The sequence below is a fragment of the Lineus longissimus genome, chromosome 4, assembly GCF_910592395.1.
Source record: "Lineus longissimus chromosome 4, tnLinLong1.2, whole genome shotgun sequence".
NCBI lineage: Eukaryota > Metazoa > Nemertea > Pilidiophora > Heteronemertea > Lineidae > Lineus > Lineus longissimus.
In genome coordinates this window covers 14,532,878-14,560,080 of record NC_088311.1, presented here as the reverse complement: position 1 = coordinate 14,560,080, position 27,203 = coordinate 14,532,878, and the positions used below count along the sequence as shown (strand labels likewise).

The 27,203-nt window shown below is 40.8% G+C and overlaps 2 protein-coding genes across 2 annotated transcripts in view; both read left to right on the top strand.

The window, feature by feature from the left end:
* Positions 1 to 4,350: 4,350 nt before the first annotated feature.
* On the top strand, positions 4,351 to 19,508 carry LOC135486686 (uncharacterized). The gene is made up of 7 exons (XM_064769698.1): positions 4,351 to 4,625; positions 4,785 to 5,336; positions 5,455 to 5,647; positions 15,199 to 15,447; positions 15,643 to 15,814; positions 16,026 to 16,172; positions 19,298 to 19,508. Coding segments are annotated over exons 2-7 (1,164 nt in total). The 5' UTR covers positions 4,351 to 4,625; positions 4,785 to 4,934; the 3' UTR covers positions 19,299 to 19,508.
* A 1,116-nt stretch (positions 19,509 to 20,624) lies between these two features.
* Positions 20,625 to 27,203, top strand: part of LOC135486229 (uncharacterized) — a 56,002-nt gene continuing 49,423 nt past the window's right edge. The window contains exon 1 of the mRNA XM_064768890.1: positions 20,625 to 20,869. Within this exon, the coding sequence (XP_064624960.1) occupies positions 20,664 to 20,869 (206 nt within the window). The 5' untranslated portion in view covers positions 20,625 to 20,663. The remainder of the gene's footprint in view (positions 20,870 to 27,203) is intronic.

Here is a 27,203-nt window from a genome sequence, read left to right as displayed (position 1 = left end):
TATAAAGGGTAAAGGGAGAGTTTTCTGCAGAGGCACAGAAAAACAAGTACACCCAAGAAGGCGAATAATGTCAAAAGCCAGGAGCCTCGAACTGAGAAAGTGACGTAGGAAGTTAGGCCGACTTTTGTTGGTGGCAAATATAAACTGAAGACGGAAGCGCCGACAGTCGTTGCAAATCCTCCTGCACCAACTCAAAAATATATTGTATCCCCCTTGTATCCCCCTTGTATCCCCCTTGGGGAAGTATTTCATGATCTGGTTACTCATCTGATGGACTGGTATTTCTCCTAAAAACTCGGTGGTGTTGTTGATTCGAAAATCTCTGCACCAGATTTTACATCAATATCATGCGTGCAGCAATTTTGTTTTTATCTTCTGCTAGGATTAGAGATAACGGCTGCTTACGTAGCACCTTTGAGTTGTAAATATGACGGTATGTTTTGGGCTAAAGTAACATACCATCATTCTAAAAGTATTTCTAGCAACTGAGCATAAGGTCTCGTTCAATCTGACGGCATGTTAACGGCTTGATAACGGGCCGTTAGGGGTAACGGCCTTTTTAACAACTCAGCCAAGGATGTTTTAGTCGGGATTCCCTGACAAAGTCATTTTAGTTCCACTGTGTTCTAACAATCGTGATATCAGGGGAACATAGAACTCACGGGAAAAAGAAAATGGGAAAATACTCTATTCTTCCATTTACCTGTCCCACTACCGAACATAGCAAAATAACTACAAAGTCCGAAGAAGGCCTATTTTGATGGGAGAGAGTTCAAGACATAGAAGGGCCTAAGTTACATCAGAAAATGTAATACAAGTTGGACCTTATGGTGTAGTAGGCTAAGGCCTAGAGTGTATATGTTGTGGTTTGTGGTTCGATTTGTCAAGCTGAAGTTACTTTGGATTAACTTTTTGCTTTGCATTTTGGATATGTGTGGTGATTTCGAGCGAAAATGATGTCGATAGGGCGGCGGATGAGCAGGCAGGATATGAAAGGAGGCATCTTCATCGTTAGAGCTCAAATCAGCGGTTGGACTACGTTTACACTTTCAGGCTGCACCATGCGATAGGCATCGACCATGTCCGGGCTATATGCGTTCATTTGCGAACAATTTTCGTATCCACTCACGAACTTTCTCTAGATGGGTAGATGAATACGAGGAAATGACAGAAAGGCGTGATCGATGCACACAAGATAAGAAAATACAACGCAGAATTCGGTAGCATGGCTATAATGAACAAGGTACCTCAATGTTTTGTCATGAATTGACGGGAAACTGTTGCCCTCAAGTGGAGTGGAATATCATTGTGAGCTGTTTTAGTCAGTGGCATTTTCGAGATTTTTGCATGAGGTGCCTGTAGTTAATTCTTAAGAACGAACCGGAGAAAAGGCAACGTCACTTTGCTTTAGACAGCCGAAGCGACCACGTCATTACAGGAGGCGAGGCATAAGTAAGCACACAAAGGAATTGTTTGTTTTGTGTCTGAGTGTACGGCTGCACCAAAAACGCAGAAATTTGACACCCAAAAATGTCTCAGCCGTATTACTCTATATGCGCCTATGGCAAGCGGAGTGTCCAGTAATTAAAAAGACCTAGATTTATTCAAAAAAACCTGTTTTTTTACCTAATAAACTAAGTTTATTTGGAAAAAATATAGCTTTTTTAAAACAACCTTGTTTATTAGCTAATAAACCGAGTTTCTTTAATAAAACCAAGTTTTTTTACTTTCTTTCCTAATAAAGTAGGTTTTTTAACAGAAACTAACATTTTATGCTAAAAAACCTGGTTTATTACCTAAAAAACTTGGTTTTTTACCACATAATCTTATAAGTTTCTGTACAGAAATGTCCATTTATTCTATAAAACAAGGTTTATTACCAAAACAACCTAGTTTATTTTAAAAAAAACTAAGTTTATTACTAATAAACCTAGTTTTTTAAAATAAACCTGGTTTATTAGAAAACTTACATTTTTAAACCTCGATCCTACCTACATTGAGTTATCTGGGATGAGGTTAGGGTCTAACTAACTAGTTTACAGAGTGCAGTGCAGTGCAGCATTAGTACCACTTGGTGCCGAGGTTGCCCATCCTCGTCCCGATAACATCGCGGATTTGTATACATGGGGCGAGGTAGAAAATACAAGTTTCTCGATAGAAAGTAGGTTTTTGCACGCCGTTTGTCCAGTTATTCAAAACAACCTACATTTTTACAATAAAACCAGGTTTTAATGCAAAAAACTAAGTTGTTTTGTATAAAACCAAGTTTTTTACGTAAAAAGGTAGGTTTATTAGCCATTTGTCCAGTTATTGTTAATAAACCAAGATTCTTTGCTATAAAACTAAGCATATTACCACTGGATGAAAAACTTATATTTTAGGGAATAAAACCAAGTTTATTTGTTAAACTTGACATTTGTGGATAGAAACAAGGTTTATTAGGTAAAAAACTTGGTTTTATCAAAGAAACTCGGTTTATTAGCTAATAAACAAGGTTGTTTTAAAAAAACCTATATTTAAACCAGGTTTTGGACACTCCGCTTGCCATATGCGCCTCGCTTAGGAAGACCACCCATTCTGGTGCTTTTACGGAACTCTATAGGCTGGGGTGGGCGTTGGCTCTGGAAGGACTGTACATGTACATAACAAGTAAAAAAGCCAACGACCTGCTTGTATCAAATCGTAGTCACAACTGACTTTATTCACTAAATCCCAACATATATAAGCCGTACACGATCACATAAAATAATTACAAACACACACAACACACATAACAAACATGTAAGCACCTTATAACGAGGCCTAAATAAACAGTATGGCCTAACTCATAATAACACTTAAAGTCGTATACCAATAGTGCAATTTGTCAATGGGAAGTATGTATATCAAACATCAATTAATGACATTTGATAATACATTTTGTTCCGTCGTTGTCAATATTTCGGAAACTTTATTCGCATAAAATTCCGGTCTAGCAGAAAAAGAAATTCCCAAGGAAGCACTCGGAAATCTTCGGAAGTATTCGGCCGTGACGTCATTGCAGGGAGATCCCTTCGAACAAGAAAGGGGCTATTGTACGCCATTGTGTACAAGATGCATTGATCGAGTGAGCAATTGACCCGATTTGATGACATTTATTCAATGAAAAATGCCGAACTATTGTGTTGTTGGGGGTGCAAGAACGTATCGGATGCACATCTCGGGATATCAACGTTTGCATTCCCTGCTGATCAAGTAATCAGGCGTGCGTGGGTGAAATTCGTGCAGCGTTCTCGCCTTGGATTCGTCGAACCTGCAGCTGGGAACAGATCATCGGTGATTTGCCCAAGGCATTTCTGTGACAGTAATTTAATTCCTCCACCTATGGTATTCGGAGATAAGAAAAGGTAATTTGTGGTGCATCCTAATTTAGTAATTGTCAATAATTTTCTGTCCTTGAGTGGAATAAATTTGGCCCAATCTATGGATCTGATCACTGATGCTGGTCATTGGCATTGTCAGTGCATGTGCATGATATGTGTACATGTACATGATGGTATGCACATGCATACGATGACTAGGCCTACTGACAGTGTAGATGTGACCGGTCTACTGACTAGGCTGGCACTGTAGGACTATGTAGGAGGCCTGCACTGTCACCAGGGTAGGGTCACTGTTCATGCTGAGCACACCATGAGCATGATGAGGCATGGTATAGGCCTCTAGCCTTCCCTAGGGCTAGGCTTATTTGATCATGTTGATGCCTCGGCCTACCCCGGCCCTGCTCACTCAATGCCAGTCAGTCGAGGCCATGCAGGTACAGCGTGCAGGGAAAGGGCTGGCTGCGTGCGGGGCCATGCAGTATAGGAGGGCATTTTGAAAATATAAACTTCTCAGTCTTTGATTAATTTCCATTTCCCTCTCGATTTCCAGTGGTCCATGGCGCAAGAAGAAAGATGCTATTCCGAAGATCCTCTTTCCTAACCAGCCACATCATTTGGAGGCTGAACCAAGCAATGTTGTCAAAAAGAGAGAGCGAAAGCGTGTAAGTTCACAACCCATTAATCACGTTGGAAACTGATCACTCGTCATCTGGTCACAAAGTGGCAATAAAGATGTCAGAAAGACGTCTTTTTGACTAGTTTCTAAAGTGCAATTTTACATGAAAATATAGCGTACTACATCAGAGCAACTGACAGTAACATACATAATTCTCTTTTTTTTCTATGTTGGTTGGGCAATTATTGTGAATGTAGTATATCGTATGATAATTTTTAAAATTCTATTTCTATTGCAGTTTGGCATGAAGATATTCTCCCGATTTCTCCCACATTGTCAAGTACTCCAGTTGTTTGTGTGGAATATCCACCCGCAGTTGTCTCAAATAAAGGCACCCAGGTGAGAATCCGTGTTCCAAAACGGTCCAAGGCAACGCAGTATGAAATGGATCATGACCCACCTCGTCCTATGAATATCACTGAGGAGCCGCAGCCAATTATAAGTTCGACGCCGAAAAAGAAGTCAGAGCCACCCGTGCCATTGGTTGAAAACCTCGACAGCTCTGTCCCGTTTGACGCTTCGCTGTCCTATGCCGACAACGAAAAGAAGGATCCGACATGGAATATTGATATGGAGGATGATGATGTGTAAGTATTTTGATTGATAACTCTGTCTATGGACCTGGAGAATCTTAACTGTCCATAAAAAAATATGCTATAGCTGGTTTCACTGTTTCCGTCTCAAGCCTTGCACCTGCTTTATTGTCTGATGATTTAATGACCATTCCACAAATTACTATTTTGCAGGAATGCATCCGTGGATTCACCGCAGCAATTAGTCCTTGAAACGATGAAACTTTTTGTTGTGCAAGAAACAAACCTGATGCGACTTTTTAGCGCTGCCTGGCCTGTGGAAGCGGTGCTACTGAAGCAGACATTTGCAGCCGCAATGGAACGATGATAACAGTGGAGCAGCTGTGTATTGACTGCGCCACAACCACGAGATGGTACAGTCAGGAACTGATTGCATCGAATTCAATTCCTTTGGGGAATATACAGTTATCAACGGCCATGATATCCACTGGGGCAATTCCCTTACGATTTCTCAGAACTTTGGATTTTTGGGGATTGTATGGCATCAACCCGTCGACATACTTTAATCACCAGAGACGATTTATACATCAAGCAGTGAGGAATCTGTGGGAAGACGAGAGTATCGACTGCCTTGCGAAATTGGAGGATTCAGTCCAGTTTTCAGGAGACGCCCGATGTGACAGCATGGGCCATTGCGCAAAGTATGGGTCATACTCTCTACATGACACTGACTTGAACAAGATAGTAGCAATGGAGTTGGTGCAGGTGAGTTCATGATTTTCTTCATAAGACTTTGCTCCTGTGACAACAAATGTTTGTCTCATTTAGAAGCTACAATTTAAAGCAATAAAAAGCAAAACTTTATGCATGTTGTATTTTTCAGGTCTCGGAAGTGAAAAATAGCTACCACATGGAGCTTGAGGGACTTGACAGGGCGTTGACATATGTGGAGCAAGCACTTCCCCATGTCCAGATCAAGCTGACAACTGACGGGCACAAGTCCATTGCCAAGTGGCTTCGAGAGGATAAATCAGAAACAATCACTCACTACCTAGACATATGGCATGTTGCTAAAGGTAAATATATTGTTGTACTAACTACGTACTCAAAATACTTTAGTTTTTAACTCACCTCTTAGCAGAGGTGAGCTTATCCCATACCGTGGCGTCCGTCGTCCGTCGTCGTCGTCGTCGTCCGTCGTCCGTTAGCAGGGCACGTTTCGTAACTGTTAGAGCTATTGAGTTGAAACTTGGTACACATGTACCCTTATGTAATGACACCTTGGAGACCAAGTTTCGGTCCGATTCGTTTCATGGTTTGGCCACCAGGGGGCCAAATGTTAAAAGTGAAAATATGCAATATCTCCCTTAATAGTAGTCGGGAAATTTTGAAAAAAATATGGTAGGTACTTCTAGCAAAGGTGCATCATATATCCTCCGGGTTTTTGATTTGACCTCCTTTTCAAGGTCACAGAGGTCAAATGGTGTAAATTGGCCGTTAGGATGTAACGATGGCACGTTTCTAAACTGCAATGACTATTGATACCAAATTTGGTACACATTTACCCCTTAGTCAGGTGATCTCAGGGACCAAAGTTTGGTCCAATATGATTCACAACTTGACCACCAGGGGGCAAAATCTAAAAACCTTAAAAATGTGATTATTCCTTAACTTCTTGCCCCATTGCCAACAATTTGATATCATGGGTACATCTAACCACCATACAGTATATATATGTATGTTTATTCGTACTAAGAGTACAGAAATATTGTGCAAGTGCATGAACATTTTGTGCGGGTGCCAACAAAAGAACATCACCGAAATCTCGACATAATTTTTAACTTATGGACAAAACAATAAAAGTATTCAGACACTTACATTGTACACAAAAAATCTAGAAGTGTTTTGATCTCAGCACACGACAAAAAGTTGCTCCCCTGATCCCTTTATTCTAACAGTTCCCTGATTTGAAATCCCACCCTCGTTTGACCTGGCAATTTATAAACATCATGTATCATATGTCCTACAAGTGGCAAATTGTACCTATTCCAACTATATTTATGGGTAATGAAGGTAAAAGTTTTCCCTAGTGGTGAACTGCTACCTGCAACTATTAACTGAAAACATTTCCGAGTGTACATGTTTTTTGCAACACACATGCCATATACAAATTTCACCATTCTCTTTTCCAATTGATTTTGAATACAGCAATCTTGAATAATATCTGATAGTAACTCATTATGAGTACGGTAAGAGAGACACAATACCTGTCTGATGCATTTACGCCATGCGATGTAAAGATCTTCCATATAAGGTTTTGACATATCTAATAGTTGGTAGCCATATCGGGACATACAGAAGGTATTAAATAGTCTATATATTGTGCTGTAGTTGGCAAATCTAAACTGAGACATTAAAATGTTCGTGCGTTTATAAAGATCATTTATACATAGTTGTATCCACCTACGTCGTACGTCATGACCCAGAAGTATCCCTAAATGAATTTCCTCTTGGGATACTCTGATTGCATTACCTTGAAAAACCACCTCAGGCGGAGGGTCATTACACCCAAATACAAGAAATTTGCTTTTCAACGCGTTAAACGAAATCATATACTCAAGCGAGAACTCACTAGCAACCTTCAGCATTTTCCTAAGCCCGAATAATGACGGTGCTAAAATAATGACATCATCTGCGTAGGCAAAGGCGCCCAAGAACATGTTTCCAATATGGCAGCCTACCCCAGATTTACCCAATTTATCTAAAAGTTCGTCAAGATATATACCAAACAATACTGGTGATAAGACACCTCCTTGTTTCACACCATTCCTAACTGTGAATTCCACTGACAAAACCTCACCCCATTGTACTTGCGTGATCTGATTTGTATATAAGTTGGCCAGAAGTCGTGCAATTAAAGGGCACAGGCCTTTCTTCATCAATACCCTGAATAATTTAATAAAATGAACGCAATCAAAGGCCCGACTTGCATCAAGCATAACACAGTAGACGGCGGTTTTGCAGCTATTATAATATTCTATAACCTCATTCACAACAGTGCTGCATGTAGCAGTTGACATCCCAGCCTTAAAACCAAACTGGGAGTCAGATGTAGATAAAACAGAATCGTACTTCTTTAATAGGATGTTATCAAGAACCTTGCCAATAATGCTGCTCAGAGAAATACCTCTGTAATTATCTGATGAACATAAAGACTTCCTGTTATTTTTAGGTATTGGTATTACCTTAGACCTTGTAAAGTTAGTAGGACAGTAACCATGTGAGATCATCGAATTAAGCAGAAACGATATATATGTATAAAGTTTAGGACCACCATTGATAAAATGATCGGATCTAATGTCTGAAATACTGTCTTTCTTTCCTGCTTTTAGCTGTTTCACCCCCTTAATAACTTCCTGCACATTAACTCGATGATCATTTTGGCATTGACCAACACAGCAATTTTGTAAAATACTATCATTTAGACTCCTTTTCAACTCATGCATTTCATCTACTTCATACGGAACTGAGTTGTATAACCTTCTGAATTTATTTGCAAAAACTTGACATATCGCCTCACTCCCCTCAACACCGTCCATAGTATTAGGTGTCACACGACCTGTACCTTTTATTTTCTTCACATCTGTCCAGAATTCCTTACTACTCTTACCCCAAGCTGAGTTTGTTAATTTTTCTGCAGCTACCTTATCTTGATTCTTTTTTACCCGTTTTACCGCTAAATGAAATTGTGCCCTAGTGTGGCGACGTATGTCTGCGACGTAACCATTTCTTGGTCTCCCATTTTCTTTCCATAACTCATGCCAAAACGAAGCCCGTCTCTTTTGCTCACTGACTTCTTCGTCCCAACCTGCTCTACCGCGAAAGGTACTATTGTTACTATAAGGTATAGTTTCATCCCCTGCCCTTACACATGCCGATATTATATCATCGTGGAATTTTTCTATATCCCCAGTGTGGTTCGTACACGAGTACTTATTACACCTTAGTGCCTGAAAAGGAACATTTATTTCGCCTAATTTGGCTGTTAATACTTCCTGATACCTCACAATATCGTCTTGAGCGACACTGTCCCATAACTGGGTTTTTACCGGCTTTCTATCATTGGTATCGGACTTTTTACCAGTTTGATTATTTACTTCAACAGCCAGTTGTAAACTAGAGTGGTCAGAGAGGTTGTCTGCTTTGTGCAGGGCACTATATTTTTTGATTCTATTGAAAACACTCTCCGATACCAGAAAATGATCGATCAGTGATCTGTCACCTGTTATTTTGCTCTCATATGTATAGTCTACGTCACAGGTAGTGTGCGACTTTCCGCAAACCAAACTCTCATCATCCATAAATTTTAGGAGAGCTCGTGTGTGGGCTGACTCAGCTCTACTGAAATCAGTGTTCCAGTCACCACCAATTATAATATCCGGGGTATTTGCAGCTGCAAGTATCGCCGAGATTTCTTGCAGAACACCGTTAAATTCAATAAGGTTCTGGTGGCCTCCCGAATCGGTCGGCATGTACACATTTAACAATATAACTTTGTTTTCTGATTTTAAACTTTTAACCTCAATAGCACATACACGTTTCGAAACCCATTGTACAGGTGTAACAACCGCGTCCATGCTTTGGTCCCAAGCAATCGCCACGCCTCCGTGCGGCCGGCCAACTAGCAATTGATCAATGTTCATACCAGTAACACCATGAATGTTCATATTCATACCCAATTCACCTCTAAGTTTTTGTAATTGTTCTTCAAACTGCCAATGTTCTTGCAGTAATAAAAAGTCAGTGCATGCGTTCAGTTCACACATGTGTTCAACTCGCCCTGATCCGAGTCCATTGCTATTGTACGACGTAAAGTTCAGCAGGCCCATGATCATACAACTAACAAGAAAGAGTTGGGTAATGGCGTTTGTTCTATTAACACTACACTTTGAAAACAAATATATCATGATTTGTCCTCGGTGTTTTCATCCTCCTTTTTGGGAGGGACATTGTACTTTCTCACACGTACGCCTTCAGGCCACAGTGCATCGTCAAATAATCTGCCGAACTCGGACTTCGCTACAGTTAGTCGGAAAGATCTAAACTTAGCATTGGCGTGCGACACGAGTTGTAATCCCCTGATTTCAATCTTGTTAACGGCGAGATGTTTCCTAAGGTCCTCCTTCTCGGTGGAGGGGTCAACCCGAAAAATAAACAAGTCCCTGTTGGGTTCAGAAGCACCTTTGAAACCACAATTCACAGCTGATATGCCTGTGATCACCTTCTGTCGCGATTTCTCTCTCCTTTTTAACTTTTTCTGTTCATAACTGGATACTCGATATTCCCCTTCAGAATCATCCGCACTCGTTTCGCTCAGGGATCGGCAACTTCCCCTCAATCTTAACACGTTTTGGGGCATAGGCGGATTAGTGCGCCCTTGGCCACGCGAACCTCTAGAACCCCGCCCCCGACTCGTCGGTCTGGATTTCGAACTATATATACTGTTAAAAGTCATCTGGCCAGTGACTCCGCTTTCGGTATTACGTGTAGTCCGGGTATCACCCCATATCGATTCACACTGAGTCGACTCAACGGTCGGCACAGTAGGCCTACACATCGCATCACTCTCGTCATCGTCAGTGACAGTACCTTTATGCTTTAATGTTTCTGCATTTGATTTGACGTGTGGTTTGTTATCAGCATTTGCTTTTAACTCTCTCGTATCATATGAACACTTTTCTACCATCTCTTGCATCTTACTCATTTTGTGTTCCAAACTATATAATCTATCAGCAAACGATATATTGTTCAGTTCCTCAGGAGGAGATCGTGGAATCTCCGCAAGCCTAGTTGCCGAAATCACGATTCTCGGCATTTTGTTCAGTTTGTCAAGCTTTCTCAGTGCGGCAATGATATCACTAGTATTCGCCTCCTCCTCTGGCCTCACAGAAGATGACTTGCGCACTTGCAAGTCACCAATGACATCGCACAGACTAGGTTTCGCTCCCCATAACTTATCCTTTGCAACACGAATCTGACTAACAGAGTAATAACCAACCACTGCTTTCCGTACATTATCATTCGTACCCGTTTGTTGTCCAAATACAATGTATGCCAATACAGGATCATCAATGAATGGTAGGCCAGCATCTTCCTCCTGTGGGGCGGTATCTAGTTGTTTCTTCGGCGACACTGCATCGTTCTCGGTGAGTTCTGATTCCCCCGATTCGACGTGCTTGTCAACATGATCTCCCTCTCTTCGTGTCATTTTCAGGTCAGGACTTCCTAATCCCTCCTGTGGGGAACGCTGATTTCCTTTACACTTTTCACCAGCTTGTCTAGGTGTTTCTGTGGTCCCGGAAAAGTGATCGGTTATTGTTTTTGAAGCCATTAGAGCGGAACGGAAATCCGGCTATATATGGTGACTACTGTTCTTTTCGGATCACATACACACACGCATACATATACAATGTACATGTACATGTATATAAGTCCAGTTCACACTCAGGGAAATAAACTTCCCTCGCTATTTCTCCAAAGAAGTAGGAATGGAACCTCCTTCAAGAAGATTACCACATTTTCTATAATGTACGACGTATGTCTCCTCCTCATCCAGTCAATAGGAGACAAGGCGTTTCCACGATAAACCACTTTTTATCAGAGCAGGCTAATCGAAACAACCGCCGTGGCAGCCATCTTGGTATTCTCGCACAGGTTTTCAATTTGACCTTCTTGTCAAGGTCACAGAGGTCAAATGGCATAAATTCGCCGTCAGGCCGTAACTATGGCACGTTTCTTAACTGCAATGACTATTGATCACAAATTAATGGTAAGAAAATATATCGTCCCGTCTCGGGATCGCGCCACAAAAGAATCCGTTATATGAACAAGAGCCCTCTAACGTATTACTTCATTCTTACTTGTATCCTATTCCCAATCATGGCACAGTCGTTCGGCAATAGACTTCCACTTTCCATCACCAGTTACAACGCTCAGGGACTTGGTACTGGGAGAGTTGAATACCTGACAATCCTTTCTGACAAATACGATTTTATATTTGTGCAAGAACACTGGCTTCACGAGTGCGAACTTTTTGATGTGTTGACCAGTAGATTTCCCGAATGCAATGCCCACGCGGTATCTGGGATGGAGCCTGGCGTTATAACGAGGGGCAGGCCTTATGGTGGCACTGCCATCCTCTGGAAGACTAGTATCAGGCATGTAATCTCGCCAGTTACTTTCAAAACGAACCGGTTTTGCGCCATTGTTGTAGAATTAACTGACTCGGTAAAAATACTTATGTGCAATGTATATATGCCAGGCGTCGATAACCCCACCGAGTACGAAGACACTTTACAAGAATTGAATGCTCTGTTTGCTCAACAAGATATTGACCGAATAATTCTTGGAGGAGATTTTAATGTAGATTGGGTCAGAACGCATCTGAACACGACTCAACAACTTGAGATATTCCTGCAGTCAGAGTCACTGAAGACTATCAGCGATTTTGGTGAGATTGATTTTACATTCGAGAGTAAGATAAACAACAGCAGGTCAGTGTTAGACCATTTCTATATCACAGAGAATCTTCTGGGGGACATATCTGACCATAGAGTGACTCACGATGTCGATAACTTTTCAGATCACTCGCCACTTTCTGTCGAGTTTAACATGCAGATTGAACATGTTTATAATGAAGGGCAGTCAGCCGGTGCCCGAGGAAATGTGCCTAAATGGGACTCACTCGCCCCAGAAGACATTGTGCAATATAAGTTTAATCTAGACAGGGAGGTGAACGCCATTGAAAGAACGGCACGCGACTATTGTAATATATTCAAATGTAATGACCACAAGGAAGGGATCGAGGCTTTACACAATGATATCATTAGTGCATGTTTAACTGCAGGGGAAGAATGTTTTCCTTGTCAGGTCAATGCTCAGGCAAAAGGTCGGAAACCTTTTCCAGGGTGGAACGAAAACATTAGAGAGCTTAGAGAAAGGGCGCTGCTTTGGCACAACATCTGGAAGGCCGGGGGGTCGCAAAGGCAAGGGGTCGTATTCGAGATCCGTAAAACGACTAGGGCGAGATACCACCATGCCGTCAAACTCTCCAAAAAGGAGAATAAGGTAGCTGAGAGTAATAGAATAGCAATGGCATACCTGGAAAAGAATGACAGCGACTTCTGGAAGTTGATCAATAGGGGAAAAAAGAAGAAACAGACCTACGCGGTGAGAATTGATGATGCTATGGATGACAGATCCATCGCGGATAGGTTTGCTGTTAAATATGAGGCTTTATATTCATCGGTTGGTTACGACGAGGATCAGATGAGTGATATAATTAAAGACTTGGACAACGACATAGACTTTAGATGTGAAACTAACAGATGTGGGTGCATTAGCCACACTATCTCAGCAGTTGAAGTTCGATCTGCTATTTTCAAACTGAACAAAGGAAAACATGATGGTGGGAAGACTCTATTTAGTGACCATTTGATACATGGTACAGAGGTACTCGACAAGAAGCTAGCGGAGCTTTTCACGCTCATGTTGTCCCATTCTTACATACCAGAGGCGTTCAAAAGGTCGATTATAATTCCTATCCCCAAGAACAAGAGAAAGTCTATTAACGATTCTGATAACTATAGAGGAATCGCATTAAGTAGTGTCTTATGTAAGGTGTTAGACCACATCATTATGGAAAAATGCCCTCAGGTTTTTTGCACATCTGATCTGCAATTTGGGTTTGAGAAAAAGAGTTCTACCACCCAGTGTACATTTGTGCTCAAAGAAGTTATTGATTATTATCTCTCGCATGGAAGTAATGTTTACGTGACGTTATTAGATGCCAGTCGTGCATTCGACAGGATTGAATACACCAGGCTGTTCAACTTGTTAGTAAAAAAGAAATGTTGTCCACTGATTGTGAAATTTCTGGCAACGCTGTACACGTGTCAATATGTCCAAGTAAAATGGAAGGACACTCTAAGTAGGGTAATTAATGTAAAAAATGGTATAAAGCAGGGTGGAGTAATGTCCCCTATTTTATTCTGCATTTACTCGGATGAAATGCTACTGGACTTGAAACAGTCGAGTTACGGATGTTATATTGGCCAACAATTTGTAGGGGCATTGGCGTACGCCGATGATGTAGTTCTATTGTGCCCCACTAGACATGGCATGCAGGAAATGCTTAAGATTTGTGATAGATATTCCGAGGAGTATAGATTATTGTTCAATGTCATTAAAACACACTTCCTATTGTTTGGAAAAGAAGCAGCCGATACTTTTTTAAGGTGGCAAAACAACAGACTTGAGGTAGAAGATATAGCAAATCACCTGGGCCATATCATAGGCCCCCACGCCGAGCAGACACTAATTGATCAAGCTATTGGAAACATGATTGCCCGAACTAATGCACTTGTCTCTGCATTTGGTCATTGCGACATTGATGTAAAATATCGCCTGTTCAAAACATATGTCATGTGTTTATACGGCAGCGTACTGTGGGATTTTTCTTCTAGGCACATGGATAGACTGCTTACGACCTGGAGGAAATGTATAAGGAAACTATTCAAATTACCGTATCGGACACACTCAAATTTGTTGCCTACTATATGCCGGGATATCAATCCGGAATTTCAGATGCACAGCAGGTTTTTAAAATTTTTTAAGACTGCTCTGAGAAGTAATAATGAACTGGTTGAACTGTCTGCGAAATTAGTCATTTACGGAAGTAGTTCCTCCGTCGGGGGAAACATCAATGTACTATGTGAGAAGATAGGGACCGATAGGGACAACCTTATTAGAAGGGGTAACAAAGTTGGTGATATCGAAACGAATGACATAGGCAGTGTGATCAGGGATCTTATACTGATGAGAGACAGGGGTGACTATCACCTCTTTGATAGAGATGAGCTGTCAGATACTATTACGCATCTAGCATGCGAATGATAAGTTGACCTTTGCCCCCCCCCCCCGCGGCAGAGGATCCATGAGAATTTTTCTTTCATAAATAGACTTTGATACATGTATTTTGTTTTTACGTTCTTGTCTTGTTCAATGCACCTTTTCTTGTAAGCGCACAATGCACAATACTGTAAAATGTACAAGAGTACGATAAATAAACTATATATAATAAGTACACATGTACCCCTTGGTCAGGTGATCTCAGGTACCGAAGTTTGGTGCGATCTGATTTGCCGTTTGGCCTCCAGGGAGGGGGCCAAATCCTAAATTCTTCAAAATGCCATTATTCCTAGTAATGACTTGCCCGATTGGCACCAATTTTATATCATAGGTAGATCTAATTCTAACAACCATTCAATGTGTCACCCGGGTCTTCTTTGATTTGACCTACTTTTCAAGGTCACAGAGGTCGAATGTACTGTAAATTGGCCATTTTGGGGAAATTGTAATTGCTTGGACCTACATCAAACCTAACACTACATGAAACAATACCATGCTCTTTATCGATCTTTCCTCCACATGAGGTGAGCACAATGGCCCTGGCCATTTCATCTTGATGAAGTGTGTTTAAGGTACATTTCCTGAATTCTCACTAGGCCGTTACTACTAATAGTATGCTTAGTGATGGCATTGAGTGCTGATATATTATTCCTTTTAGGCATAACGAAGAAGCTAAAAACGTTGAAGAAGTGTCCTTTGGTGGATCAGTGGCAGGGAAGCATTGTCAACCATCTCTACTGGTGCGTGAAAACAATTGGAGACAATGTTGATGAAAGGATTGAAAAGTGGAAGTCGGTTGCTAACCACATAGCCAACATCCATAAACACGAGAGCAAACTATTCCCCAAATGCCTCCATAGTCACCGTGTGTGCAAACGTGGTAGAAAAAAGAAATGGTTCGAAGCAGGTAAGTGAGAGAAGTACAATTATGATAATAATACAACCCTGTCATCCTGTGCATCAGTGAGTACACATTAAGTATTGGGTTGACAACTTGGATTGTGCTAGGTTTCTACCGTAAATGGGATTGACATGTGATATCACTTTATGCATTCTTGATGTCAATTTCAAGGTTAAGATAACTTCCTCCATTTGATTTCAGGTTCTGAAGATCATGACAAGTTATGCAAGGTGCTCCTGAACAAAGACCTCCTGAAGAGTGTGGCAAAATTGAGCCCTCAAGGACAGACCTCAGGCCTCGAAGGTTACCACAGCTGTCTGCTACATTTTTGTCCCAAGATGTATCACTTTGGATACAATGCTATGACCAGCAGGTAAGTTTGGTTATTTTATTATGTCATCATGGTTTCATCTTTTCACATATGCCACCACCTGCTACTATCTTTTAGTGGAGAGTCTTGACAGTCATAACACTCCAATTCACTACTATTCATAGGTCTATGGTATAACAAAGGACAACCTGGGTCAATACCGAGAAAACCTCTGCAATTCCAATTGGCATGTCAATTCAAATCATTTTTTTAGGTTACAAATAGCCGCAATGCACTTCAACGAAAACGCAGGCAGAGACCAAGGCATCACCAAAGACGGAAAACCTTACTTCAACATGACGAATCCAAGGAGTAGAGAAAGACGTTCCATTGTGGTCCCTGTGAAGGGTTCCAACATTTGGTAAGTCCCTTTGACATTGCCAAGTCTATAACAATTAACATCATATAAACAAGCAGCCATCTGATAGCAATACTTCAAAAAGACTGAATAAATAAACCTACTGTGGCAGTTAGTTTAAAAAGATATTATTGCATTTTACGTTTTTACTCTTAGTGCTGATCGGTCATACCCCTTGGGCCTGGCCGTAACCTTGCATACTGGTTGTCTCGATGCCGTATGCTATGACCATGTATATATCTACTGGACTGGTTTGTTGCACCATGTCGAAGGAATTTTATGTAGAGATCAAGACACTTCCCTCACATCACAATCTACACCTCAAAAGAATGGTTGTAAAAATCCTTGCCATGATTCCCGGTTGCCCCTATGTTGTGACCATGCATGCATCAATGGCCTGGGATGTTGCAACCTACACTTCAAAGGAATGCGAAGTCTAAATCACATTTATTTTTTGTCCCCAGGTTGTGACTTTCCTAACAGCAATTGCAGACCATATCCCTGGTGATAGTGTTTTGTCATCTTAAAAATGAGCACCAGGACAAAGCACCAAAAACCTGCCACTTAAGATCAGATCAGAAGTTACCTACGTGGTGCCAGTACCCACAAGTGCATGATTGACACCTAGATCATTTGAAGAAAAAATTGGCAGCAGAACCATGTGTGCATGGAGGGAGGTATTATAATATAAATACTGTGGAGACGCAATGTATTATTGGTCGTCCCAACATTGGGAGCTTTCATCCCCACCAGCCATATCAGATGGCCAACTGGTTTCCCTCACTCGACCAGAAAACTCATCAAAAGATACGAAAGATGTTGAGATTCAGATTACATTTGCTTGTTGTCTGCTGGATTCTGACCATCCATATGCTGAGTTGTTGCAGTCCCAGAACCATCGCTAATTCTAGTATTTATGATGCCCCTACTGTCACAACCTAATTCAGCTGGTTATTCAGGGTTATTTGCCTCTGATTTATCTGGTTATATCCTGGTGCAAACCTAATTTCTCAACATGACAAAATACTTTCACCAGGGATATGGTCTGCAATTTGCTGTTAGGCGAATTGCCCAATACTAGTTTGACCTTGTTTTCAAGGTCACAGAGGTCATATGGCGTAAATTGGCCATTAGAGTGTAAACTATGGCACGTTTCTTAACCACTAAAGCTATGAACTTGAAACTTTGTACATATCACCCCCTATATCACATAGCCTCTGGTGCTGAATTTTTGTTCGATCTGATTCCTAACTTTGCCACCAGGGGGCCAAAAGTGGAAATCTAAAAAGTGTGATATCTCGCTTATAAGTGACTTGTTTTCGATAAAACTTTTGTTGTAGGTACTCATAGCAAATATACATTTTATATTATACGGGTTTTTAATTTGACCTTGTTTTCAAGGTCACAGAGGTCATATGGCGTAAATTGGCCATTAGAGTGTAAACTATGGCATGTTTCTTAACCACTAAAGCTATGAACTTGAAACTTGGTACATATAACCCCCTATATCACATCGCCTCTGGTGCTGAATTTTGGTTCGATCTGATTCCTAACTTTGCCACCAGGGGGCCAAAAGTGGAAATCTAAAAAGTGTGATATCTCGCTTATTGGTGATTTGTTTTTGATGAAATTTTTATGGTAGATTTTCCTAGCAAGGGTGTATCACATATCGTACATGTTTTTGATTTGACCTACTTTTCAAGGTCACAGAGGTCAAATGGCGTAAATTTGCCGTTTGAGTGTAACTGGGGCACCTTTCTTAACCAATAAAGCTATGAACTTGAAATTTGGTGCACCTGATTCCCTACATCATTTAACCTCTGACACCGAATTTCAGTCTGATCTGATTCTCGACTTGGCCACCAGGGGGCCAAAACTAAAAATAAAGTAAAAAGTGCAATATCTCGCTTAATAGTGACTTGTTTTCAATTCTATTTTTATGGTAGGTACTCAGAGCAAGGATACATCACATATCCTACGGTTTTTGATTTGGCCTTATTTTCAAGGTCACAGAGGTCAAATGGTGTGAATTGGCCGTTTGTGTGTAACTATGGCACGTTTCTTAACCACTAAAGCTATGAACTTTAAACCTGGTACACATGACTCCCTAGGTCAGATGACCTGTGACACTGATTTTCGGTCTGTTCTGATTCTTAACTGGGCCACCAGGGGGCCAAAACAAAAAAAATTGAATAGTGCCATATCTCGCTTATTACTGATTCGTTTTTCGTAAAAATGTTATGGTAGATACTCTTAGCAAGGATACATCACATATGATACGGGTTTTTGATTTGACGTTCTTGTCAAGGTCGCAGAGGTCAAACGGCTTAAATTGGCCATTTAAGCGTAACTGTGGCACGTTTGTTAACCCCTAAGGCTATGAACTTGAGACTTTGAACAAAGGACCCTCTAGGTCAGCTGACCTCTGACCCTGAATTTCAGTCCGGTTTGATTCTCGACTTGGCCACCAGGGGGCCAAAAATGAAAACCTAGAAAGTGTGATATCTCGCTTATTAGTGATTCGTTTTCAATAACATTTTTATGGTAGGTTCTCCTAGCAGGGATACATCACATATCATATGAGATTGGTCGTTTGAGTGTAACTATGGCACGTTTCTTAACCACTATAGCTATGAACTTGAAATTTGGTGCACATGACTCCCTACGTCATGTCACCTTGGACACCGAATTTCGATCTGATCTGGTACTCAACTTGGCCACCAAGAGGCCAAAACTAAAATTGGTAAAAAGTGCAATATCTCGTTTATCAGCGACTTGTTTTTGATGATATTCTTATGGTTACCATAATGGTACTTACTCCAAGCGACGATACATCACATGTCATACCGACTTTGGTTTGACCTATATACTATACATGTACAATGTTTCTTAACCTGGATGAATTCCAAAGCACCAAATATCTATACGGTGAGCACAATGGCCCCTGGCCGTTTCATTTCAGTATGTTTTTAGTATGTTTTCCATCTCTGTCAAGAGATGGAAAACCAACTTCCCCCTCATTGTAGTAGACCAATACCTGTCCCGTCAAGAAATCTCATCGGCATATACACAGGACTCCCTCCTCCCTTCCTCAGCCTTTGGACTTAACGGTTAACCGCATTTTTAAGAGCCACCTCAAGTCATTGGAAAGCATGGGAAATTAAGCATGCTCGTGAGGAAGGTCACTGTGATCCGAAGAAGTCTGTATGATCAGTCTCGGCTGGGAAAGATTGGCGGAAAGAGTGATCGACAGTAGATGATGGCTGAGCGGGCTTCTTCCTGACGGAAATGAGGGCGCAGTGATCCGGCCTCCATTAAATTACGAACTGATAGAGGAGGAGGATGATAATGAGTTGATGTTTGAATCGGATGTAGATGATGATGAATGATTTAAAATAAATCTTTTTTAGAAACGTTTATTAGTTTAATCCATTCATTTGTTCAAATCCTGCCCATTACCCGATCAGGCCAACTTAATAACAGCTTATCATTTGGCTAGACAATTCGATTGGATAACCCTGTATTAGTGTCCCTGTGCAAACTGTGAAGCCAAACTTGTGCTGTAACTCTGGAAAGAATGCAGGAGCTGTTGTCACGCTTTTGCCGGGTTACATACCGATTACCTCATCGAGTTTACATCTCCGTGCATGGACGCCGACTATTTAACCTATCCAACTATAACATAGCATTATTTTGACCATACTCCAACCCCATTTTCCTCAACATTGGACTCCGGTGTAATAATTATGGGTTCGGAAGTGGGACAGGTAAATGGAAGAATAGAATAGATAGTGAGCACGCACCGAAACCTTAGATCGATATATCTATAATTTGGGAACATAAAACCTGAGGAAAAAAGGATCTGGGGAACATATATTGGTAACTCTCTTTATATCAGGGAAGCATAGCACCAATTCGATGAACATATTGCCCTCTCTCTGTCGGGGAACGTAGAAACCAGGGAACACAGGGAATATAGAATCGCACACAACAAAACCTAAAACATACAGATCTAATATTGGGGATCATAGAACCTTGGGAATAAAAGACCTGGGGATCATAGAACCCCCTCAAGAAACGTGGTAACAGGAGAACACGGTACCGGGGAGCGTAGGACTCGCTCGAAATAGAACACGGCATCAGGTGTATGGTATTTCGTGTAATATTTGGATTCGAATATTCTGTTTGGCCAGAGACCCACGTGAATGATGTAAAGTCACCCCATATAATAATTATAAAAATACACGAAAAGCTCCATAAACACCATTTCAGTCCTCGCACACCCGGATACATTTGCAGGTGTGGCAAGCGGAAATTGATAACCGAACATTAATCTAAATACTTTTTAATAACTTCAATTATGCACTTACTATTTGCGGTTATACCAATACAAATCGGAAACAGATAGGACAGCTTTATCGATAACTATGAATAAAACTAGACACTTAATTTATTTGACTGTTATAGCTGTTGTTTGTCTAACCAGATCTAAGAATGCAGACCCTAGCTCTCTTACTGGTGTGTGTCACTGCTTCCATTGCATGGGAGCCAACACCTTATGAACTGCAGATCCTTGCTGACACACCATATGAGAGTCTTCCAGAGGGCCTCAAGAATGCAATCAGACGATCCAAGATCAACAAGAGGCAGGCTGACATCAGCGTTGACCAGCCGAGTCGTAGCACAGACGGTGGAAACAGGTGAGCCAATTCAGAGCTATTCCATGCCATGGTTGCTGGCTGGTCCACGACGGGGCCAGTGGGATATTTGGTCTTCAAATCTCTCGTGAGAGTCATATGATCATGCTGCAATATGTCACTATTCCTTACAATATATGCCTTTATCCCAGCCCAGATTGGAACCCATTCTCCATCGGTGCCAAGCCCATCCTCTATGTGATTTCGTATCATGTCACTTGCTATCTATCAAAGACAGTGTTTCAGGCCCACTGACATTTTACGGTTGCCGTAAGATCATTTGATTCAGTCGCAATAGAATCAAAAGTGTAAATATCGTGATTCTTTAACCGTCACCGTCAAGGGTGAAAATAATATCAAGAAGAATGAAATAGTTCTTAGGTTTTGTATTTAAGCAGATTGCGATTTACTTTATAGTATAAGTATTTCGACCGTTAAGCCAAATTCGAAGTGTCAAGTAGGCATAGTACTGATCTTATTAAAGGGACTTTGGCCAAGCATGATAATTTCTTTCAGCGAATACGCTTGCAAGTCAAAACAGAGGAACGAGAGGAAAGAGAAGGCTGCGGCTCGGACTGCAGCTGATATCTTGGACATCCAAATACATAATAGGAAATGCCTGAACAAGCTACCTCCTCGTACATATGTTTAGATAATTTATCTTCACAAAGAAGTGCCATTGCTTGCTGGCAAAGGTGCTTGAAACTGTTTTAAAATGTGAAAATTGTTGCAACTTAATTAGGCCTTTACCATAGAATTTGCAAAACATTATACTAAAGTTTGCCACATTTGTGTATATTTGCGTAATAAAAGTAGAAAATACATTGGCACAGTTTGTATCATTTGCTTGAAAAACTGTAAAAATAGAGTTTTATAGCGGAACTCAGAATTAGCAAGTATGAAAAGTAATTATAGATCAAATGGTAACTTAGTGTAAAGCAGTTGTCGTTATTCAGCATATCATTGACGGTATTTAAACACGAAAAATTTCGCGTGCAGTATATTTTCACGAAATTCGCAATTATGTCTTGCTCACGAAAATGTTCTGCCGCGAATATCTCTCGCTTTTCAACAAGAATTTTGTATAACTATTACCATATTTCTACAAAGGCATAGCATCGAGCAAGGCTCTCTGTCGATCTCAGCTTAGTAAACTGTATAAAGAGTTATTAAAGAGACTGCATATACACTGTGCAATTAGCACGTATTATTATAGTTACACCAAACAAACACAAATTCCACACCTCTTTAAAGCGCATATTTGTGTGCTATAGGCTTAATTACATGTTCTACACACATTGAGACCTATTGATAGCGGAGATTTGGGTATTATACAGCTGTCATCCTAGCTACAGCGCCTATTCCAAATCAAGAGCTCTAGGTCAAAATAGGCAATTCTAAATGTATCGGAAAAAAATAATATTCAGTCGCGAAAACTTCTGCCGCGAATATGTACATCGCTCGGCATTCGCGAAAATTTTATGCCGCGAAAATATTCTATTCTACAGCATTTACTTGCTTAAAAAATAAAGCACTTCGAATATATTTCGAAATTTCCTCAGGAGAATCAGCCGCATTTCTACAAAAACATAGAGACCGATGATGACTCTTAAGTAAAGTTCCGTCTACATTGCAATTATTTTATGATATGAATGTACATAATCTCACCTGCTTCGCATACAATGCAAAACCAGGCTGGCATGCTGGCCGGTTAAACTATGATTATCATAATGATTAAAGTCCAAAAGTGTTATAAAAGCAACCAGATATTTAGCATCTCAGCTTCAAAATAAACTTTTTAAATAATTTCTTTTAGAAGGCTGTAAATCTGATTTCTAAGCATCGAAGCATGAAAGTTCAGTGCGCCGACGGTTCTGACTTTTTGGGGGGGGGGGCCTTCCCCTTGAATATTGACCAAAATAGTGGCATCTACGTTTCATTGGAAAATTAAACGAAACTTACGAAGTTGAAGTTTGATTGAAATTCTACATCGCAGCTGACGAATGGAGAGATTACATGAGATGCACACGCAGATCAACTAATAATGCAACGTTTAACTAGCTGGTTCGTGCAAACAACGAATGGAGAGATACCAGGAAGGGTAACATAACCCATGGAGTGGCATGTAATATCTCCATTCGTCAGCTGCTTGGTAGGATTTCAATCAAACGTCAACGTGGTATGTTTCGTGTAATTTTCCAATTAATTTTCCAATTTCTGTTCATTTACTTGCTGAAATAATAAAGCACATCGAATATATTTGGAAATTTCCTCAGGAGACTCAGCCGAATTTCTTCAGAAACATGGAGACTGATGATGACCCTTAAGTTATAACACTTATGGACTTTACTCATGATGATAATCATAGTCTATACGGCCGGCCCCTCATGAGATGATCAAAGTTTACATGAGATGTTCAGTGTTCATTCGTTAATCAGCCAACACAAATGACAAAACACCTGTGTCACAAAAACTTTTATAAACTCTTCCCTAGAGTAAAAGAATTCAACAATGAATCGACAAACATATGTATAAACACATGTTTATAATACTTATAATATTTATTGCACCCTCATAATTGGGGAAAAGAAATATACAAGTACATTCAAAGACAGTACGTAGTAGTTTAAACGTATCAGTACATAGTATAGTAAATCAAAATCACTTGTGCAAAGGCCTGGTCAGGGCCATATACATAAAAGATATATAATGAAATTTAAAAACTCTTCAGTGAGAGTCTGGTCAGGGCCAACTCAGTGCCCCCATTATTGTAAGTAGGGGAGCGGAGGAGAGATCGAAGAGAGTCCACGACTCCGTCAGACATGGGCGCGGGCTCTCCCGCTCCCTCCTCCCCACCCCTGTTAAATAAAATGTCCACTGGGGAAACACCCGCTTTTAGAATACGCCCCAGCAACGTTCTGGGGCAGGTAGCACCAGTGAAAATAGATCTGGACAGAAGGGACCGATAAAACCTTGAGTAAGTAGATTCAACCCGCACCATGCGTCCAAACAGGTTACATTGTCATTGTCTGTAGTGATAGGTCCGATATATTTGGGATGCCCAAGACTCTTAACAGGTATGTCGTCCGGCATCTTCTACTAAGGCCTAACGTTTTTTTAATCAGGTTGCCCTGTAGTACATTCATGTTACTGATTTGACCGTTAGTCAGACATAGAGTGTCACACCCAAATATTAAGATAGGGGCGCACAGTGTGCGCCAAAGATACACCTTCGCTTCAGTCAACGGTCCAGGGTAACACAAACCATTCTCAGTATTGGCATTAGAAGCTCCTCTACATTTCCTTAACCTTTGATCAACATGATCTTTGCCACAACCATTATTATTAAATCGCACTCCTAACACATCCAGCTGTTTAGAGTGCCATACATTAACCAACTTGGCTCCTCCTTGAAATCATGTTTCCCAATAATCAAACACTGGGATTTTACAGTATTGAATTTGAAACGCCATTCAATGGAATAGTTTACGCAGACATTAACAAGTGCCTGTAATCCAGTAGAAGTTAAACTTAACAGAGTGACATCATCTGCAAACGCTTTAGAATTATACCCTCGTCATCAATACAAACACCTCTCTTAGTTTTGAAAACAAGTGATAACTTATCATTCAAGAAAATTTAAAAGAGGTAAGAAGACAAAATAGTTCCTTGCCAGGTACCCTGCAATACTCGTATTGACTGGCTATACTCTCAATTTTATTTGACTGTAGCCGATAATCTGCTAATATACCAATTTCATAAAAGAAACCAGTGACACTCAGGGATCTTATCAAGCAATTTAAAAAATAAGCCTTCATGCCTAATATATGAACACTAAAACCTATATAGAGTGTCTCAACAATAACAACTGACCATCAGTTTACCCCCCCCCCCCCGCAACGGTGCCACAAGTAACGTCTGGCATGATTCAAAAGTCCTCATCCTACAGGCCTTACTACACCATCCCGAATTACTATGCTTGGTAAATGGCTCTGCTAAACTGTCCTTGTACGTGAGTGCCTCCAGAGTTTGGCCAGTAGTACATTTGAGAAAATGAAGAGAAGAGGAGTGTGTAGAACCAGTGAAATAGGTCTAAATAATATCACCTCTTTCAAATGGTTACATGTGAATGGATATTACCTGGTATAATGATGTTGGTTGTTTGAATAATTTGGGATTAAAAACAGAGAAATGTGGGGAAAAAGTTGGATAGAAATAGGTGGTGACCTTCCATGTTGGCTCTCAGCTCACTGACTGGTGAGTTCAAGTATGTGAAACACACCAAGAGGTGGCAGCACCTTAGTTGACCTAAATTTACCCTACTAGTCCTAAACATCGCCGCCTCCTAACAGAGTCAAATCAGGTGTGGAATGAATTGAACGTTGAAAAGTATTGAAGTAATCAATGTTAATACACCTACACAAGTGAGTGTAAATTTGAAGTCTAATCAACTTGACCCGAAGCGGAGTCTGTGATGCGCGCCAGTTACATTCAGTTGGATATAATAGAGAGGATGATACTAGTAATGACTTGCTTACTTCATCCTTAAATAGATATGTGTGATACACGCAACCCAGAAAAAGGAACCAAAGGCGTGAGTTACACTATAGTCTGAAGCTTGTGAATTTCAACAGACTCGATGAATGTCCAATCAGAAAACTCCCACACCAGAGTGTCTGAATGTCTTGTCCATACGTAAGCTGAATTGACCAGTGGTGCACCAGATCCCTGCTCAATGACAGAGAAAAAGGAGAGATTTGATCTTATTTGAAATAGTCGACTTGAATATGTAAATTTTGCTAATTTTGGATACACCCGGGTGCAAAGATCAGAATTCCGATACACCACCAGCGACACAGCTTCCAGCTTTGGAATGTCCTATCTGAATGTCCTGACCACCATCAACAGTCTATGCAAATGAACCACAAGTAAGTTGATTGTCGAAGTGAGTAATCAGTAGAAGGGTAAACAAGCAATATTGAGTTGAACTAGGTGCACTAGTTGTAAAAACTCAATGCTGATAAATTTCGAATAGTGTGTTGTAGGGCTTGACCCTGATATTGATCAAGGCACAAAACCAAATTAACCCTTCATCTACCAACACGCACAACGACAAGCAACAGACTAAATGCATTATTTTCACTATGCAGAGTTCTAATCGATTCCATTCCGAGTCCTCCTTTTGAAATATATAATAATGTGTAAGAGGAGAGGTTACCAGCACATCACTCTGAACACCACAGCTTCATATTTGTACCTAATACTTGTATTATAACAAAGGGCAAGAGACACGTCACAGAGCTGAGAGCACAACCTAAACCAAATTTAGTGAAAGAAAGCTGGTGAAATTGGGCCAGCTTATTTACTGGCAACTTAATTAGTGACCAAAAAAGGGCTTATAACTTGCGCTCTCAGTACTCAATGAACACATCTCAAACAGTCACAAGTTTAATTGCAGCACAGATGTCCTATGATCACATGACGTATCCGTTACTTGACGTTAAACGCATCAGTTTATCTAGTTGAAATGTTTTTTCCTCCCCATTTGCTGCTTCTTCCAGGAGACAGATCTTAGATGCTGGTCGTACGTATGTTGTTCTCGGCGTCTTGACTAAGACTGTACGCACTCTTCCATCTTCTCCAGGGTAGATGTCAAGGATTCTGGCTAGTTCCCAGGCGCCCCTCGGCAGGCTGCTGTCTACCAGTAAAACCAAATCGTTGCATTTACGTACTTCTTTCGACCATTTTCTTCTGATCGTCAACATCGGGAGATACTCATTGGTCCATCGACGACAGACATGATCGGCTACCACCTGCACTTGCCGCCACCGTCTTCGACTGTTGATTTCTCTCTCAGCAACTTCATCTGGGGCCAGTGTGTTGTGAGCTCTACCAATCAGGAAATGGTTTGGCGTAAGGGCAGTGAAATCTTCTGGATCAGCACTGTTTGGAGTCAATGGGTGATATGAATAAAGACTAGCAAATGCTTTTACTCCGGTTTTGTACATAAAGGCCTAGTGTAAATGTACATGGAGATTTAGATAAAACCATTTGCTAGTCTTTATTCATATCACCCAATGGACGGCTGTTCAGTACCGATTCAAGTATGCATCACTGCTTCCGTCAATGGTTGTTGTGATAATACAGCCTTCAAGCTCGACTTCACAGATTTGACACGGCTTTCCCACACTCCACCAAAGTGTGGCGCTGCTGTGACGAGGTGTCAGATGATCGAGTATCTTGGATTGCTTCATATGTTGTAGGCAGCATTTCAGTTCGTTGTTTGTACCCTTAAAGTTGGTACCATTATCACTGTAGATGGCTTTGGGATGTCCCC

Bases quoted from the DNA above. Each gene is read 5' to 3' on its own strand.
- LOC135486686 (XM_064769698.1), top strand. From the start codon at position 4,935: ATGATAACAGTGGAGCAGCTGTGTATTGACTGCGCCACAACCACGAGA. The intron at 5,648-15,198 runs GTAAATATATTG...TATTCCTTTTAG, and splicing joins CATATGGCATGTTGCTAAAG to GCATAACGAAGAAGCTAAAA. The intron at 15,815-16,025 runs GTAAGTTTGGTT...TCATTTTTTTAG, and splicing joins TACAATGCTATGACCAGCAG to GTTACAAATAGCCGCAATGC.